Raw genomic sequence first — 16605 nt, 5'->3', positions numbered from 1 at the left:
AGAAAACTGCTACAAAAGGTGTGTAATTCATACAGACTGAATTACACACATTGAGCTCTTTATATGCTGTCTCCTCTTCTATATATATATATATATAATCCATATTGAGTGTTATATGAGGTTTTACACCCGATGTATACAAAATGAAAACCCTCAATTTTAATGTTCAGTTGCACTGTATTCCCAGCCACATTGGGATTAAGGGAAATGAGACTGCAGATGCAGCTGCTGGATCAGCTCATACTTTCTGTAGGTACAGTTTGACCTACAGTACCATATACAGACTACGGACAATTTATAAGATCAAAGCTAATTACTCAATTAGCTTTGATCTTATAACAGAAAAAAATCTCGAAATAAAGAGGAAACAGATTTTTTAATATTAACATTAGAGTATATAAGTACAAAATACAACCATGTTACAAAAATATAAAGTTTACATATTTCATCATCATCATACGTATCAAGGATTTAGGCTTGGTATGGCCTGTTCCGGCCTTAAAAGTCATCGTTGAATCGTTTAAGAGGACGTCCTGGTTTTCTTTTTCCTAATGGCTTGTACTTTAAGGCTTGTTTTGGTAATCTTTCTGTTTTCATTCTTTGAACGTGTTCCATCCATTTATGTTTATATTTTTTAATTTTTTCAATTACTGGTTCTTGGTTTAATTCTTTCATTATATCTTCGTTTCTTTTGTGATCAAATAGGGTATACTTTGCAGTTTTTCTCATAAACTTCATTTCTGCTGCTGTTAATCTTTGTTTGTCTTTTTGTTTTATTGTCCAGATTTTGCTTCCATACATTAAAACCGGTAAGGCTAATGTATTGTATACTTTTAGCCTGGTTTGTTTTTGAACTAGGTTTGGTTTAAATATAGAGTTAATTACTCCTGTTATTTTTAAATATTTTGCAATTTTTATGTTTATATCTTTTTCATTTTCATAAGTGATCATACATCCTAGGTAGTTAAATGAATTCACCTGTTCTAAGATCTTGTTATCTACTACTATTTTAGTTCTTGCTGGATCTTGTCCTTTAAAGGCCATAGTTTTTGATTTTTCTGTTGATATTATCATACCATAATCTTTGGATATCTTATTTAGATTTAAAATAGCTTTCTGTAAGTTATCTTCAGAATTTGTAATTATTATTTGGTCGTCTGCAAAGAGGAGAGTGTTTAAGTTAACTCTAGGTGAAAGTTTAATTCCTTGGTGTAAATTTTTACTCCATTTTATTATTATTTCATTTAAGTAGATGTTAAAAAGAGTTGCTGAGAGGGGACATCCCTGTCGGACCCCTTGGTTTATCTCTCTTGTATATGATAGCTCGTGATTTAATCTTATTTGTATTTGATTATTTTCTTATATACTTATGACATCTTTTAGGATATTATTTGGTATTTGTCTTTCTTTTGATATGTTAAATAATATGTTTCTTTTAACTACTTAAATAATTATTTAATTTAACTTACTAATTTAATTTAATTTAACTATTTAAATATGTTTTAATTAAAACATATTTAAATAAAATTATACATATAATTTTTTTGAAGAAACTTGACATTTTTCATTAATGAAATCTTCAAAATTTGGTTGAATTTGTTGAGCTGTAGTTATTTTCAGTATTGCTTGCACTTGCTGATCTCTTAATGTTGATCTTTCCACAGTTTTATTATTCTTTAAAGTTGAAAATACTTGTTCGCATAAATATGTGCTACCAAACGTAGATAAAATACGCCTAATTGCACATAATACATTGGGATATCAATTGACTGATAAATAATTATAGAACTTTGGAATTCCAACATCCGTATATTTTTGTTTCAGTATGAAATCACACTGAATTTCGATTAATTTTGTAAACTGTAAATTGTCATCAATAGTTTCAACATCAATAGAGGAGAAGTAAATAGGTTAAACTGATTTTCATATTTCTTAAAATCTAAAAATCTTCTATCTTCTTTCAAATTGATTTTCTAATAACTTAATTTGATTGGCATATTCTGAAAATTTCAATTTTGGTGATTTTTGCAATAATGATTGACAACATTCAAAATGGGATAAATTTTCTTTTTGAATTTGTTTTTAATAATTATAATTTCTGTTTTTTCCAAAGTAATAATTTCTGTTTGAAAATATTAATATTGTCAAATAACATGGTAACTACTTGATGTTTACCTTGTAGCTTAAGATTAAGTTGACTAAGGTGACTTGTAATGTCAACTGAAAAAGCCAGGTCCTTTATCCATTGATCATTTTTTAATATTTCACATTCATAAATTTTCGATTCTAAAAAAAAATGGTAATTTTGTTCAGCAATTCAAAGAATCGCTTTAAAACTTTATGACTGGAAAGCCATCTAATTTTTGTATAATAAGGTAGATTGCTATATTCACTTTCTATATCTTCTAGAAAGTTACTAAATTGGTGATGATTAAATCCACGTGCACGAATATAATTTACAATTTTACTGCCATTTTTTAGGACATGTCCAATATTTAAAACTTTGGAGCATAGTGTTTGCTGATGAATAATGCAATGAAAATGTTGAAAGTTATTTTTACCTTGTTCTTTGCATTTTTCTTTTAAATTTGTAACGACTCCTTTAACAACACCAGTCATGGTGGGAGCACATCACTTGCAAGACAAACTAGCTTTTTTAACAGTAAATTGTATTCATTCAAAACTTCCATAAGGGCGTCAAAAATAACAACTCCAGTGGTTGTATCGTGCATAGGAATAATTTCTAGAAGTTCTTCGCTTACTTTTAAGTTCATATCACATCCACAAATAAAAACACCCAGCTGAGCGATATCCCCTATCATCTGTACATCCTTTCAACTGACGAAAGTACAGATGTACTTTCGTCAGTTGCAAGGGAATAGGTCTGAAATGTTGGAATTATTGATTTTAGTTGATTCCTTAAGTTCCCGGCTATATCATCAATTCTGCTAGCAGTGGTATTTCGAGATAAGCTTATATTTTTAAATTTCTTTAACTGATCAGGACACAACACTTCAACTGCTCTAATGATACATTCGCAAATAAATTCCCCTTCAACGAATGGTTTCGACTTTCGATAAATTGTGAGAATTAAAGCGTCAATTTTAATTCTGACAATTTATCTTCACGAAGTTTCGCAACATATTTGTCATAGTTTTCTTTATGATTTGTATTGTAATGCCTTTTAATATTATATTCTTTGCAAACTGCAATAGAGTTTCTACATATCAGGCATAAATTTTTTTTCCCTGGAATACAAAAATATTGTAACTTCCATTTTTCTTGAAAACTACGATGTTCTTCTTCAATTAATCATTTTTTACTCATACTGGTCGAAGGTTTCAACATTATTTTTATAAATTCTTTATTAATTATAAAGAAAACACTACACTTTCTTGCGACTTGAAAATTGCTAACGACTAGCCTTCGATTGCTGTGGTCAGCGGATGTAGCCGCATACGTAGACTTGCTGTTTAAAATTCGATATTTATGCAGTGGTGTAACAAGATTTTTTGAAATGACAAATAGAACATTATTTCCTATAGAAATTGCCGAGTAGTTTGGCATATAAAATAATCTTAAGTGGAAATGTTAATTTTTTAAATATGCTTATTTAATTTGGTCTTGTCAAAAGTTATATTGGTTACAAATTTTGGCAGGCCGCATGTTACTTGTCGGCAAGCCTCAAATTTATGTTCTGCTGTAACCTTTACTGTAATTTTATTTATATGCATATGCTGCTTTGCTTGATTTGAGTTTTGTACATGCATATTGTTTACTAGTTTGTCTTTCACTATTTATGTATTGCTGTAACCTTTGCTATGGTGCAGTATGACCTTTGATGTTCTTGCACCAGTAAACCAACCAACCACTCGTAGTATTATTATTATAATACTGACACCTCCATTGAGTCCGAAGACTGATCGAGGAAGACCAAATCTGTCCACACAATCTTTCCTACCTCTCCTTGAACCCATTAACAGAAAGCACTCACAGCTGACTCTGGCAACTCATTCCTCATTCACATCTCTTCAAACAAAAAATGTAGTCCTCACACTCCTACTAACCATACCTTTATTCAACTTCCAGGGCTTGTTTAGGTCCCTCTAGCCAAGTGCTGAAACATTTCCCCTGCATCAGTCCTATAAAACCTTTTAAGCAACTTAAATGTTTCTATCATATCCCCTCTTTTTCTCCTATGACTAACTTCTGCAATCCACACATCCTCAGTCTATCCTCATAGGGAACATTCCACAGACCACTCACCATCTTGGTCATGCGCCTCTGAATCCTGTCCACTGCTTCCTCATCCCTCACGGGACCAGATTTGATTACAGTAATCAAATCTGGTCCAGATGTGGGCGTATCAAGGCCTTATAAAGAGGAATAACTTCCTTATCTCTATATATTAATGTGTTCTTCAATACCCAAATAATCTTATGGGCTACCTTAGCAATATGTCCTCTAAACTTTAACTCTCTATCTACCACCATCTCTAAATCTCTAGCCTCATCTATTTCCTGGATCTTTTATCTTTATCTTCCCATTATATTTTATTTATATATAGATATTGCATTGCTTGACTTAATTTTTGTACCCATAATAATCAATTAATTTTTGATTATTATTTTCCATAAAAAGGGAAATAAAACTAAACGTAAAAAATTACAGAGGACTTTCTATACTAGATTCCAGGACTTTACAGACAAGACTTATGCAAAAATACTTGAAAAGAGGTTAAAAAAAATTGTGGAAGAAATATGATGAACAAGTTGGGTTCAGGCCACATAGAGATTGTCAGGACCATATATATTTTCTTCTTACAACAATTAGGTTAGACATAAGCAGATGGGATTAACCATGCTATCAGAGTCTTACCATCTTACCTAATTAGTAATTAGGTTTATATGAAGCCAGGTTACTTGGTCAGCATGACAAGTCATTAAGCATAACACATTAAGGCAAAAATGAAAAAAATAGGCATGATTTTATTTCTGTTAATAGCTGTATAAAAACAGCACAATGAAATGTAGATCATTTTGCATACTGAATGCTCTGTCAAATATCACCTATGCTTTGATGCACCCATGCATCTTGGCATGGCACGGCCATGCTGTGCTTATATGATTCACCTTATTATATTCAGTATATTCAGATGGATTTGCTCCTCCTTTCCATCTTTTGCTAAATTACAGACACTCTTATTTTTGATTATGGTTTTTTTTTTTTTTTTTTGCATCTCTCTCTCTCTCTCTCTCTCTCTCTCTGCATGTGTCATAGATTTTCTTTAGTTATTCATAAATATACACACGATTCATGACTGTAGATTCTGTAGAGACTGAGTAATTTATTTCATCCTATTATTATAGTCAGATGAATTTTCTCCTCTGTTCAGTTATTTAGTAAGCTACTATATGTGCAGATACTTATTATTATTGGTTGATTATTATTTATTATTTTTATTTATAATTATTATTTTATTAATTTTTTACGACTGATTACCCCACTTTTCTTCTCTATCCTTAAATGTCCCACTAATTCATAACTGATATAAGTTCACGGAATCTAGTAATTATCTTTTTCATGCCTCATGGCACACAAGGCTGAGATCCATTTCTTCTGTCTTGTGGCAGTAATTCTGCTTCTCACCAGCTCTCCCAAATAGTCATTCTTCTTTCCTTTTCTGTCATTCTCTGCTAAGTTAATTTAGGCCTTCCTCTTTTCTTGTTCTGTCTGGAATTCATGTCAAAACTACTCTTGGAATCTCTCTCTGCTCCCCCTTTCTCAGTACTTGTCCAATTAATTTCCAGCTGCATTTTTTTATTTCGCTGGTGATGCTTTCTTGTTCAGTCAGATTATGAAAGTCATCATTTGTTATACGTTGGGGGCCAAAATAATTTCAATATTTTCTGTAGACATTTTTGAAAACTTTAATTTAGCTTCCTGTTTTTTGGTCACATTCCATGTCTCTGATTCATATAATAATATGGCCTTAACATTGTTGAAGATATTAACTTTGTTTTTTTATTATGATATTTGGATGATTTCCATGTATTATTTAATTTTCTGCAAGCAGCATTTGCTTTTGTTAGAGGACAAAAAGGTGTACAGAGAGAGAAAGCAAGAAGCCAAGAGAGTTGTGGCAAAGGCCATGGCATATCAAGATCTGTATGATCAATTAGAAACAAAGGAAGGACAGAGAAAAATTTACCAACTAGTGAAATGTAGATATAAAGCAGCAAAGGACATCTTACATGTGAGGCAGATCAGAGACACTGAAGGAAGAGTATTATGGAGGGATGTGGACATAAGAAACAGATGGAAAATATACTTTGAGGGACTTTTGAATGAGGAAAATGCAAGGACTCACAGAGAAGATGGGCAGCCTTCTGAGGGGATGGTGCAGAACATCAGTAGAGTGGAAGTGACAGAGGCCATGAAGAGGATGAGGAATGGAAAATCGATGGACCCCGACAGAATTCCAGTGGAGGCATGGAAGGCACTGGGGGAAGAGGGAATTGACCTGCTGTGGGACCTGTTCATGAAAGTTTGCCAACAGGAAAATATACCCGAGGAATGGAGGGAGAGTACTCTTGTCCCCATCTACAAGGGTAAAGGGGATGCACAAGACTGTAAAAATTACAGAAGAATAAAGTTGATGTCCCACACAATGAAAATCCTAGAAAGGGTTCTTGATGGAAGATTAAGGAAGGAGGTGGAGATTGCATAGGAACCATTTGGCTTCATGCCTGTTAGATCAACAACAGATGCTATCTTTGGGTTACGGCAGATGATGGAAAAGTTTCGAGAGAAACAACGGGAGCTACATCTGGCATTTATTGAGCTGGAGAAAGTACGATAGAGTGCCAAGGCAAGAAGTCTGGAGGTGTCTGAGGGAGAAGAAGGTTCTGGAGAAATGTGTCAGGTTGGTGCGGGAGATATACAGAAATGTGAAGACAAGTGTTCGGACCTGTCTGGGACAGACAGAAAGTTTTTAAGTAACAGTTGGCTTGCATCAAGGGTCAGCATTAAGTCCGTTTCTGTTTACCATTGTGATGGAGGTGGTGACGGAGGAGGTGAGAGAAGATGCGCCTTGGACAATGTTGTATACAGATGACATCTTGCTGTGTGCAGATTCAAGAGAAGAAGCGGGAACTAAACTGGAAAGATGGAGAAAAGTACTAGAAGAGAGAGGTATGAGAAAGGATCGTCCGAGAAATGACTATGTGAGGAGAACAGTGAAAGTTACGAACTTAGGAGCGAAGATACAGGAGGCAAGGTTGAGATGTTTGGTCATGTGATGAGGAGGGAGGACAAATATGTGGGAAGAAGGGTCATGCAGATGGATGTGCAAGGAAGGAGGAAACGTGGGCGGCCAAAGAAGAGATGGAGGGAGCTGGTAGAAGAGGACTTGAAGATGAAGAACTTGGATGTGGTGACAGCCCAAGACAGGAGGATGTGGAGGAGACTCATCATCAACAGTGACCCCACTTAATTGGGAGAAGCTGCAGAAGAAGAAGAAGAATCTTTGCATTGTCTTTATTGTCTGCATAACTAGATCTTTAACTGTAACATAGGGTTCCATTTAATTCCTCTTCTTAAAACCTGTAACTTTTCTCATAATCTAATCAGCGACTATGTTAAACAATAAACATAGTCATTATACAACAACCTCACACCGTCCTTATCACAAACCATTCTGATGTTGCTGTGCAATAACACCAATTTTACTTCCTTTATATATTTTTTATTTTTGTCGCATATTTGTCAGGAATTCCACAGCTTCTAATAATTATAATTATAATCATAAAGTTTCTCTTATCAATACTGTCAAATGCTTTGGCAAAGTCTATAAAATTTAGGTATAATGAGCTTTATGTTCTATGTTTTGTTCAAGGAAAAAATGTGATGCACAGTTACTCCCACCTGTTCTAAAACCAACTTGTTCATGCCTTAATATATTTTATTTTTCACTTTGAATCCTATCCATATTTATCCATATTTTACAGAAATTTTTGCAGATACTGACAGTAGACTGATTCTTCTTCAATTTTTGCATCTAGTGAGATTTCTTGTCTCAGGAATTATAGTTATCATCGCTTCTTTCCACTTTTTATAGGTATTGTTTCACTCTCTAGCATATTGTTAAAGATCAGTTGCAATTTATCAGCAGTAGTTTCTTGAGTTGTCTTAAGAGTTCTATTGCTGTATTTTCATTGCCACACACCTTTCCATTTTATTCATTAAAATATTGAACAGTACAGGACTTAATGAATCACTCTCTCAAATTTCTTTCTTAATTTCAAATTCTTTTGTTTCATTATTTTAGTACATTGTTACATATTTATTATCTGTATAAACATCTGTGATAACCTTTGCTGTCTGGGTTTTTATTTTCACTATTATGTTTAAAATTTCTTGAAATTTTTTACTATGAATGCTTTATATAGATCTATAAAACACATAAAAACTGGTGCATTATATTCTATTGATTTTTCTATTAGTTGTTTTTAGCTGCAAATATTGCATCTGCAAAATCTATCTTCCAGATCTAATTGTTGTTCATCATTTAATATTAGCAATTTGTTTATGATTTCTTGAATTAGATTGATCCTGCTGTAATTATTTGGATCTGTTTTATCTCTTTTTTTTTAAAAAAAAAAATGGGTCTGTAATATTTTTTCTCCATTTATCTGGTATTTATTTTTTAGAAAATACATTTTTTAATAGTTAAATAAAATATTATTTCTCTTCCTCCATAAATTAACAACTCATTCTGTATTTTGTCTATTCTAATTGCTTTTCTATTCCTTATTTCTCTTAAAATATTTTCTATTTCTTATTATGTTATTTCGAAATCATCATCTTTCAAGTTTTTTGGTAAAGTTATTTTTTTTTCTTCATTTTCATACAATTTAGTAAATTGTTCTTCCCAACATAGGCTAACTGCAGAAGAAAAATTTAGTAAATTGTTCTTCCCAACATAGTCACTTTGCAACCATATGCCTGGGTAAGGAGTGTCCTGTGTTCAATTCCCATCGCCGACGTGAAGAGCTTAAGGATCTTTCTCAGACATAGCCAAGTTTACCAGTCTTGGGCATGGATAGCAGGGTTTTCTCCCCAGTTTATCTGTGGTTTTTCCTCCCACAAGCAGGCAAGCTAGCCCTATGAACACATGAGATACAGTCATAGGATATACCAGGAGGCATAGGGCTAGTCACCTTATCCTTGGGATGGGTACGACTTAGAAGAGCTCAAGTCAGCTCTGTAACAGGCCAGTAGACCTAATATGTAGTAGGGATAAGCAGTTCTTCCCAACATTTTTATTCAATTAAGAGTATGTTTATGCACTCATGAAATGCAGTTCTATGGTTTCTAATTAATTTCCACACTTGCTTCTGTGTGCCATAAAAGTAGTGCTCGATTTCTCAGATTTTATTACATTTTTCATTTCATAAGTTTTTGTATCTGTTAAACTTTCTTAATTAGATTTATCTTGTTGATATGTAAAAAAAAGGCTTTTTTTTTTTCTTTTGTGCCAATAGTTTAACTTCTTATGAGTACCAAGATTCCATCTCTTCCTTTTATTTCCAACTGTTTCTCTCTTTCCCTCTCCCTTACGGTGCATCGCAGTTCTGTGTTTTAATTAAAACTGTTTTTGTTAAACTGCTCTTCTATTCTTAATTAATATAGTAAATTTAGTTTAATCCTTTATCCAAGTGTAAGCAAACAAAGTTTGTGCCTAAAATATATTCAGGACTGAGGCAACTCGTGGTAAAGGTGGACCAAGCTCTCATCACTACTTGTCCTAGTATCTCCCATAATGCAAAGCACATCTCCTTGCAGACATGTATAATGCTATGCATTAAGGGAAGGGCCACTACCTAGACTGGTTTCGACCTTTATTGAGGTCTTGTTAGTGGGAGCCAGAGGTGGTGATACTAAGGTGGAAGCAATAGAGAAGTCATATTTACTTTGTTTACTTACACTTGGATAAAGGATTAAACCAGATTTATTATAGTCTAACCAAGGGGGGAGGGAAATAAAACTTCCAACATCTTTCTCTAAATCCAGAGTAATTTAATAATAAGCTGAGACACCTTTTGGCAATTCTTATGGGTAAATATGACTTCTCCATTGCTTCTCCTTAGTATCACCACCTCTGTGTCTGGCTCCCACTGATGAGACCTCAATAAAGGTTGAAACTGGGCTGGGTAGTGGCTTTCCTTTAATGCATAGCATTATACATGTCCGCAAGGAGATGTGCTTTGCATTATGGGAGATACTAAGACAAGTAGTGATGAGAGTTTGGTCCACCTTTACCATGAGTTGCCTCAGTCCTGAAGATATTTCAGGTGCAAACTTTGTTTGCTTACTTGGATAAAGGATTAAACTAAATTTATTATAGTCTAACCAAGTGGGGGAAAAAAAAACTTCCATCATTGATATAGTGTTTAAGACTTTCTTCCTGTACTGGTTCTACCTTTAACTTTTTTTTTTTCTTTAGTCTTATTATCTGTGTGTAACTTTATTGAAATAATTTTTTCTTCATTTCCAGTAAGTAACATATGGTTAGTTCCTTTATCAGCTGAGGTTACTTCTCAGATATCAGTTATTTCTTCAGGTTTGATGTTTTGATTTTGGTTTGATGATTTTTTGATTTTTAATTCTATAGTGGATAAGTTTCCTGAGGTATTTCTCCATGATATTTTATGATTTTCTCTGTGTTGGTAGAGGATTGAGATTAAATATCAATTCAATGTCTGTACAGAACTGCAATAATTTAATTCCATTTTTATTTTGCATTGGTTCGTTATATTTTTGACATATTCCTGGTACCATCTGTTCCCAATCTGTTCATTTAAATCTCCAGCTATAATGATTATTTCTGTTGGTTTTGTTTTATCTAGAGTTTCTTGTAATTCTTTTCTTTGTAGAATGTATTTCTGTTTTTGTTTTTCCACTTTTGAGGACTATGAACACTTATGAAATTTCTTATATGCGCTTTTATCTATAATCACATATGAGTGATTCTTTCTGATATGTAGCTGTGTACTTTTATATTTAACTGATATTGTTCATGTATTGTTATTGTTACTTTTGCCCTTTATTCCTTATTCATTCCAGTGTATGCTGTTGCATAATTTTGTGTTTTATATTTCTTTTCCTTTCTTCTTAGTTTCAGATAATGCTACTATTTTAATATTTCTTTTATTAGTTTATCTTTCTTTTGATTTTATGATCATATCATTTCCATGTGTTTTGATTTTCTCGTGTGATCTGTATATGGTTTGTCTCATTGTAATCTTCATTATTTCCTCAAGCAAGACAATTTTATATCTTGAGACAATCTCTAGATGCCATGCCCTTCCCTCCTGCATTAACCAGGCATAGTGATGTGACCTTTGAGTTGGGTACACCTTCTGGTAGTATACATTACTAGCATTCTTTGCCCACATTGCCATTCACCCTCTTACCATGCTCAGGTGCAGGAACGACTAAAGAGGGGATGGATAGATTTAGTACTTAATAATAATTATAAAGAGCCTAATAATTTGTAATTGTATACCAGGTTCTTTAATAACTTAATGTATCATCTCAAAATAGAAATTCCTTTAATCAGGTAAGTATTCTCCAAAACAAATAAATCCTTTTCATAGAGCAAGTAACAGAGTGTGCAATACCACAATTTGTCACATACCAGCCTAATACACAAGACAATTCCTCATGTCCTACTCAATGAACAAACACAAACAAGATGATTTGATGTTGAAGATTTTATGTATTTTTTTTTTTTTATTTTTTTTTTTTTAATTCAGAAAATGAAGAGATGATACAAAAGTATGATGGAACTAAAAAGAGGAGCTTTTAAATGAACTTTTAAATTCAACTGCTTCATGACACTTATGTGATGGTGTCTATGACTGATGAATACTTCCTCTTCTCCCACTGAATATGAAACTATCTTTCTTACACTTGAAAGAAAGATAGTTCTACCTGCTGAGCAGAATGCTGCAGGGATGGAAACATGTATTCTTCTGAAATTGCCAAGATTAAACATTTCTCTAGTTTTATAATTTTTTTTTTATTGTAAGTTTTGAATGTACCCCCCCCCCTCTTAGATTACAGATTCCTTGTGCATTTTATACATAAATTTCCCGTTACATATAAAAAAAAAACTTACATAGAAATTTCATGTTTTAAATTTGACAAAACATTTCTGTTTATTAATTATTTGTTTTTTCTTTCTTTCCAGCATCATTGACAACTTCAGCATCACTTTTATTCAGATTCTTCTGAAATTTCCTTATTCATAAGATATCTACAAGCCAAAGAAATGCACTTCCTTCCTTTTTAAAGACATAAATAACTACCATGTTAAAGATTATCTAGACATTAACAGCATGAGTGAAAATGCAATTGAAAATGGAAACAGATTTGAAGGTATTAGCATCAAGCCAGTGGAAGAACAAAAAATTCACTGTCTTGCCATTTCTTCATCAGCACTTCATAATGGAGTATCAATAGAAGATATTTTAGAAGTGAATGAAGCAATGTGTAATAAGAATGCAAAGATTTGTGTTGAGTCTACGGAAGTAGACAGTCAGGAAGCATCCTCTAAAGAATTATCTCTAGTAATGAACAATGAAACATCCGAATCTAATGAATTGCCTTTAGTAGTGAATAGTGAAACTTCCAAATTGGAAGAATTGCCTTTAGTAGTGGACAGTGAAACTTCCAAATTGGAAGAATTGCCTTTAGTAGTGGACAGTGAAACATCCAAATCTGAAGAATTGTCTTCAGTAGTAGAGAGTGAAGAATCAAAATCTGGAGAATTGTCCATAGTGAACAGTAAGGCAGCAGAAGCTGAAGAATTACCTTCAGTAGTGGACAATAAAGCACCTGAATTTGAAGAATTGCCTTCAGTAGCAGATAGTGAAGCACCAAAATCTGGAGAATTGTCCATAGTGAACAATAAGGCAGCAGAAGCTGAAGAATTACCTTCAGTAGTGGACAATAAAGCACCTGAATTTGAAGAATTGCCTTCAGTAGCAGATAGTGAAGCACCAAAATCTGGAGAATTGTCCATAGTGAACAATAAGGCAGCAGAAGCTGAAGAATTACTTTCAGTAGTGGACAATAAAGCACCAGAATTTGAAGAATTGACTTCCATAGTGGATAGTGAACCACCAATATCTGAAGAATTGTCTTTATTAGTTGATAGCATAGTGTCCAAATCTGAAGTGCCTTCAGTAGTTGACAATGAAGCAACAAAATCTCAATTGTCTTTAGTAGCAGATATTGAAACACTCAAATCTGAAGAAATGTCTTCAGTGTTAGGTGATGAAGTGACAAAATCTGAAGAATTGCCCTTACTAGTAGACAGCGAGGCAATCAAATCTGAATTAGTAGTAGTGGACAGTAATGAAGCTAAATCTATAAGCAGCAATATTGAGGGAAATAAAGACATTAAAACACCTGTAAGAAAATATAAGAGTAAGTAATCGATTAGCAATACTAATAATAACAAGAAAATGTGTTTATTTTATGCTAGCTTTTATTTATTACACAGCTTTGAAGAAGTATAAATTTTTATACAGTGAACGTTCCATATAGAAAACCTGTAGGGACCAAAGAATTAGTTTGTTATGGTGCAAGATTTGCTATAATGAATTTATGGAGAGGAGAAAACTTCTCCTCTTCCATTCTCATGAAATAAATACCAGAAGGTACTGATAGCTCTTGAACTTCTCACACCAAGTTTTAGTGGTGTTGTTGGGATAATTTTTCAATCATATAAAATTTTCTTAATGTACTTCCTCCCATGCATTTCAGAATTTCTTGTGTTGGTAGCTGGCAGTTGTGAGGTATTTTAAACTTTGAATAGCTAAAGACTAAACTGAATTCTTTGGTCACTTTATGATTTCATATTTAGTATTTATTCTTCTTCAAACAATTGAATATCCCCATTCATATCTTCTCTAATATTATTAATTAACGTACAGGTTAAGCAGTAATGACCCCAAAATACTCTTGAGGTACACTGCTAGTGATTTTTCTCTTCTGGGATATTGCTCCTCCCATACACAACTTACTGATATCTATTAGACAGCCAATCTCCAATCCGATGCACTAATCTGACATTCAACCCCATGTGTTCTAGTTTAACTCTCAGCTTATCAAGTAGTAATCTATCAAAAGCCTTTGTAAAATTTAAGTATACTACTGTGCATCCATCTCCCTTGTTCAATGCACCTGTCACTTTATTGTAATAATAAAGCAGATTACTAAAACATGATTTTCCTTTAGCAAATCCGTGCTGTCCATGAAAGAGAACACCACTCTTTTCAACCTAATTCCGGATCCAGGTTCTCACTAATCTCACCAACACTTGACACATGGATTGGCCTATAATTTGAAACTTGAATTCTTTGGCCTATAATTGAAACTTGACCCAGTGTAGCTTTCATATTAAGTAAGCAAGTATGCAAGACAGATGTCAACTCCCTTGCACGTTTCCCTCAGAACACATGATATATATGAAGTCCCAAAGCCTTATTAACATCAGATTTGCTCAGTTCCCCATATACCTCTTGTTCACTCACAGTGTCCCCCCCCCCCTCCACTTCCATTGCACTCAAACTTTTCATGATATCACATTCACAAGGATGAAATACCTTTATGAACATTTACATTTAATATCTCAACTATGTCCTTTACTGACTATATATTGGAAGAATTCTCTACAGTTTTTTACTCCATTAGCTAACAGCACTCATACTGTACTTTTGCTAACTTCCTTGTCGGTTCTTTGTACTTTTCATGCAACTAATTATTACAGCTGATCTTATACTGCTTCCATAATGCCTTTCAGATTGCATGCTTAATCACTTCATCCTTTCCTCGTAGAGGCCCTCATATAGCTGGCAACCACCCAGTAATTGCTTCACGGTCACTTTTGCCAACTGGATGGAGATTCGACACCTCATTTATAATGACATCCTGTGATGGAATGATCAAATCCAAGACCCTTGGTTCCCTTCATGCCCCCTGTTACATAATGTCTAAGGTAGTTCCTCAAAAACTTAAGAAATTCATTTCCTTTACTTCCAGATGCTATCTCTCCATCCCAATCTATATTACTATAATTAAAATCATCCTTTTCCTATTTGTCACTGCCCTCCACATTACCAGGGCTATAGCATCATCTAATGGAGTATTTCATTCTTTCCGCCTCTGTCTCACACCACATTGCCTCAAAACCATTGGCACTATTTCCCCATTGCAATTCAACATTGCATGGACACAACTCCTTTTCTATCAACAGCACAGCACTCCACTTTTCTAAGTATTTTCTATCTTCATGAAAAATATCATACCCTTCCATCTCAGGATATCATCCTCATCCAACCAAATCTCACTTTTTCGAACAATTTTTGGGTGAACGAACTCAATCAGTGCAACAGTTTCATTCTTCTTATTTCTTACACCTCACAGTTTATGAATCTTAAAAAAGTAACAGTGACACTGCAAAAAAAAATAAAAATAAATCTCCCTCATAAACTAAACCCCAATAAAAGACACACCATAACTAATGATGATATACACCTTGCCAAAATCTCCTTAATGAAACTTTCACATCCACTTTACTAACATCTTTGACATTAACACCAGCATAAATGACATTCACTTTCGCTTGCAGTCTTCCACATCAGACCAGACATCTTACTCTTGATGGAAACCCAGATTGCAGCTACATCCACTATTGGCCACTTCCATTACCCAAACTACACACTTCATGATTCCTTTTGCCACAAGGGTGCCTTCATGAGATATGATGTAGTCTGCCAGAGAATGGATAACTTAGAATCCTCTGCTTTTGATCCTCTTTGGCTCAAGGTTTTCTTGTCCCATTTACTGAATTTACTGGTCTCCAAACTCTGATAACTACTCAGACCTCTTTGCATTATTTTTTATAAAACTCAACCATCTGTATTCCAGCTATGCAAATAGTGAGTTATCTTCCTAGGCAACCTCAATGTCCACATTTCTAACTGGCTCCCCTTTTCCAACACCACCAGCCAAGTGGAAGTCTTTGCTATAAGCATTGACCTAATGCAAATCATACATCTAGCTACACAAATTCCTGATAATCTTCTTCACTCTCTTCTGATACTCTGGATCTCTCTGACCAGTTCTCCTTACAGATACACTGTAAGGGTCACCCCTCCTCTTAGGGCCTCCATAGCTCAGTTGGTATAGATGAAGCCCTTTGGTCAGAAAGACCTGGGTTTTATTCCTGTCCATGACGTGAGGAACCTTTATCTGGTCTCTTTCAACCAAAGGTGAGTTAGCTGGTCTCGTATGGAGATAGAGGGTTTTTTGTCCTTCAGAACAGGAAAACCGATCCATGAACACACAGATTTAGAGTCATAAAATATATACTTAGTCCTTCACTAGGTGCCAATTGGAATGACTCCTGGAATTTCTACCACCTTTCCCTGGTCTGACTATTACTTGCTCATCCAACACCCTAACGCCTGCTCCAAATGAGTTACAGAAATTATCTTCACTGGCATGAAGGCCTTCATCCCTCTTCTACTC

At 34.0% G+C, this 16605-nt stretch overlaps 1 protein-coding gene across 1 annotated transcript in view; it reads left to right on the top strand.

Moving 5' to 3' along the window:
- The window catches only part of LOC150097411 (uncharacterized), a 108607-nt gene that overhangs the window by 60921 nt on the left and 31081 nt on the right, over window positions 1–16605 (top strand). The window contains exon 3 of the mRNA XM_090407664.1: window positions 12257–13497. Within this exon, the coding sequence (XP_090263790.1) occupies window positions 12405–13497 (1093 nt within the window). The 5' untranslated portion in view covers window positions 12257–12404. The remainder of the gene's footprint in view (window positions 1–12256; window positions 13498–16605) is intronic.

Source organism: Typopeltis vanoorti, chromosome 17 (assembly GCF_054136105.1).
Source record: "Typopeltis vanoorti isolate ZY-2024b chromosome 17, IOZ_Tvanoo_1.0, whole genome shotgun sequence".
Taxonomy (NCBI): domain Eukaryota; kingdom Metazoa; phylum Arthropoda; class Arachnida; order Uropygi; family Thelyphonidae; genus Typopeltis; species Typopeltis vanoorti.
Note: the sequence above shows the minus strand (reverse complement) of the source record. Positions and strands in the feature narration are given on the sequence as shown.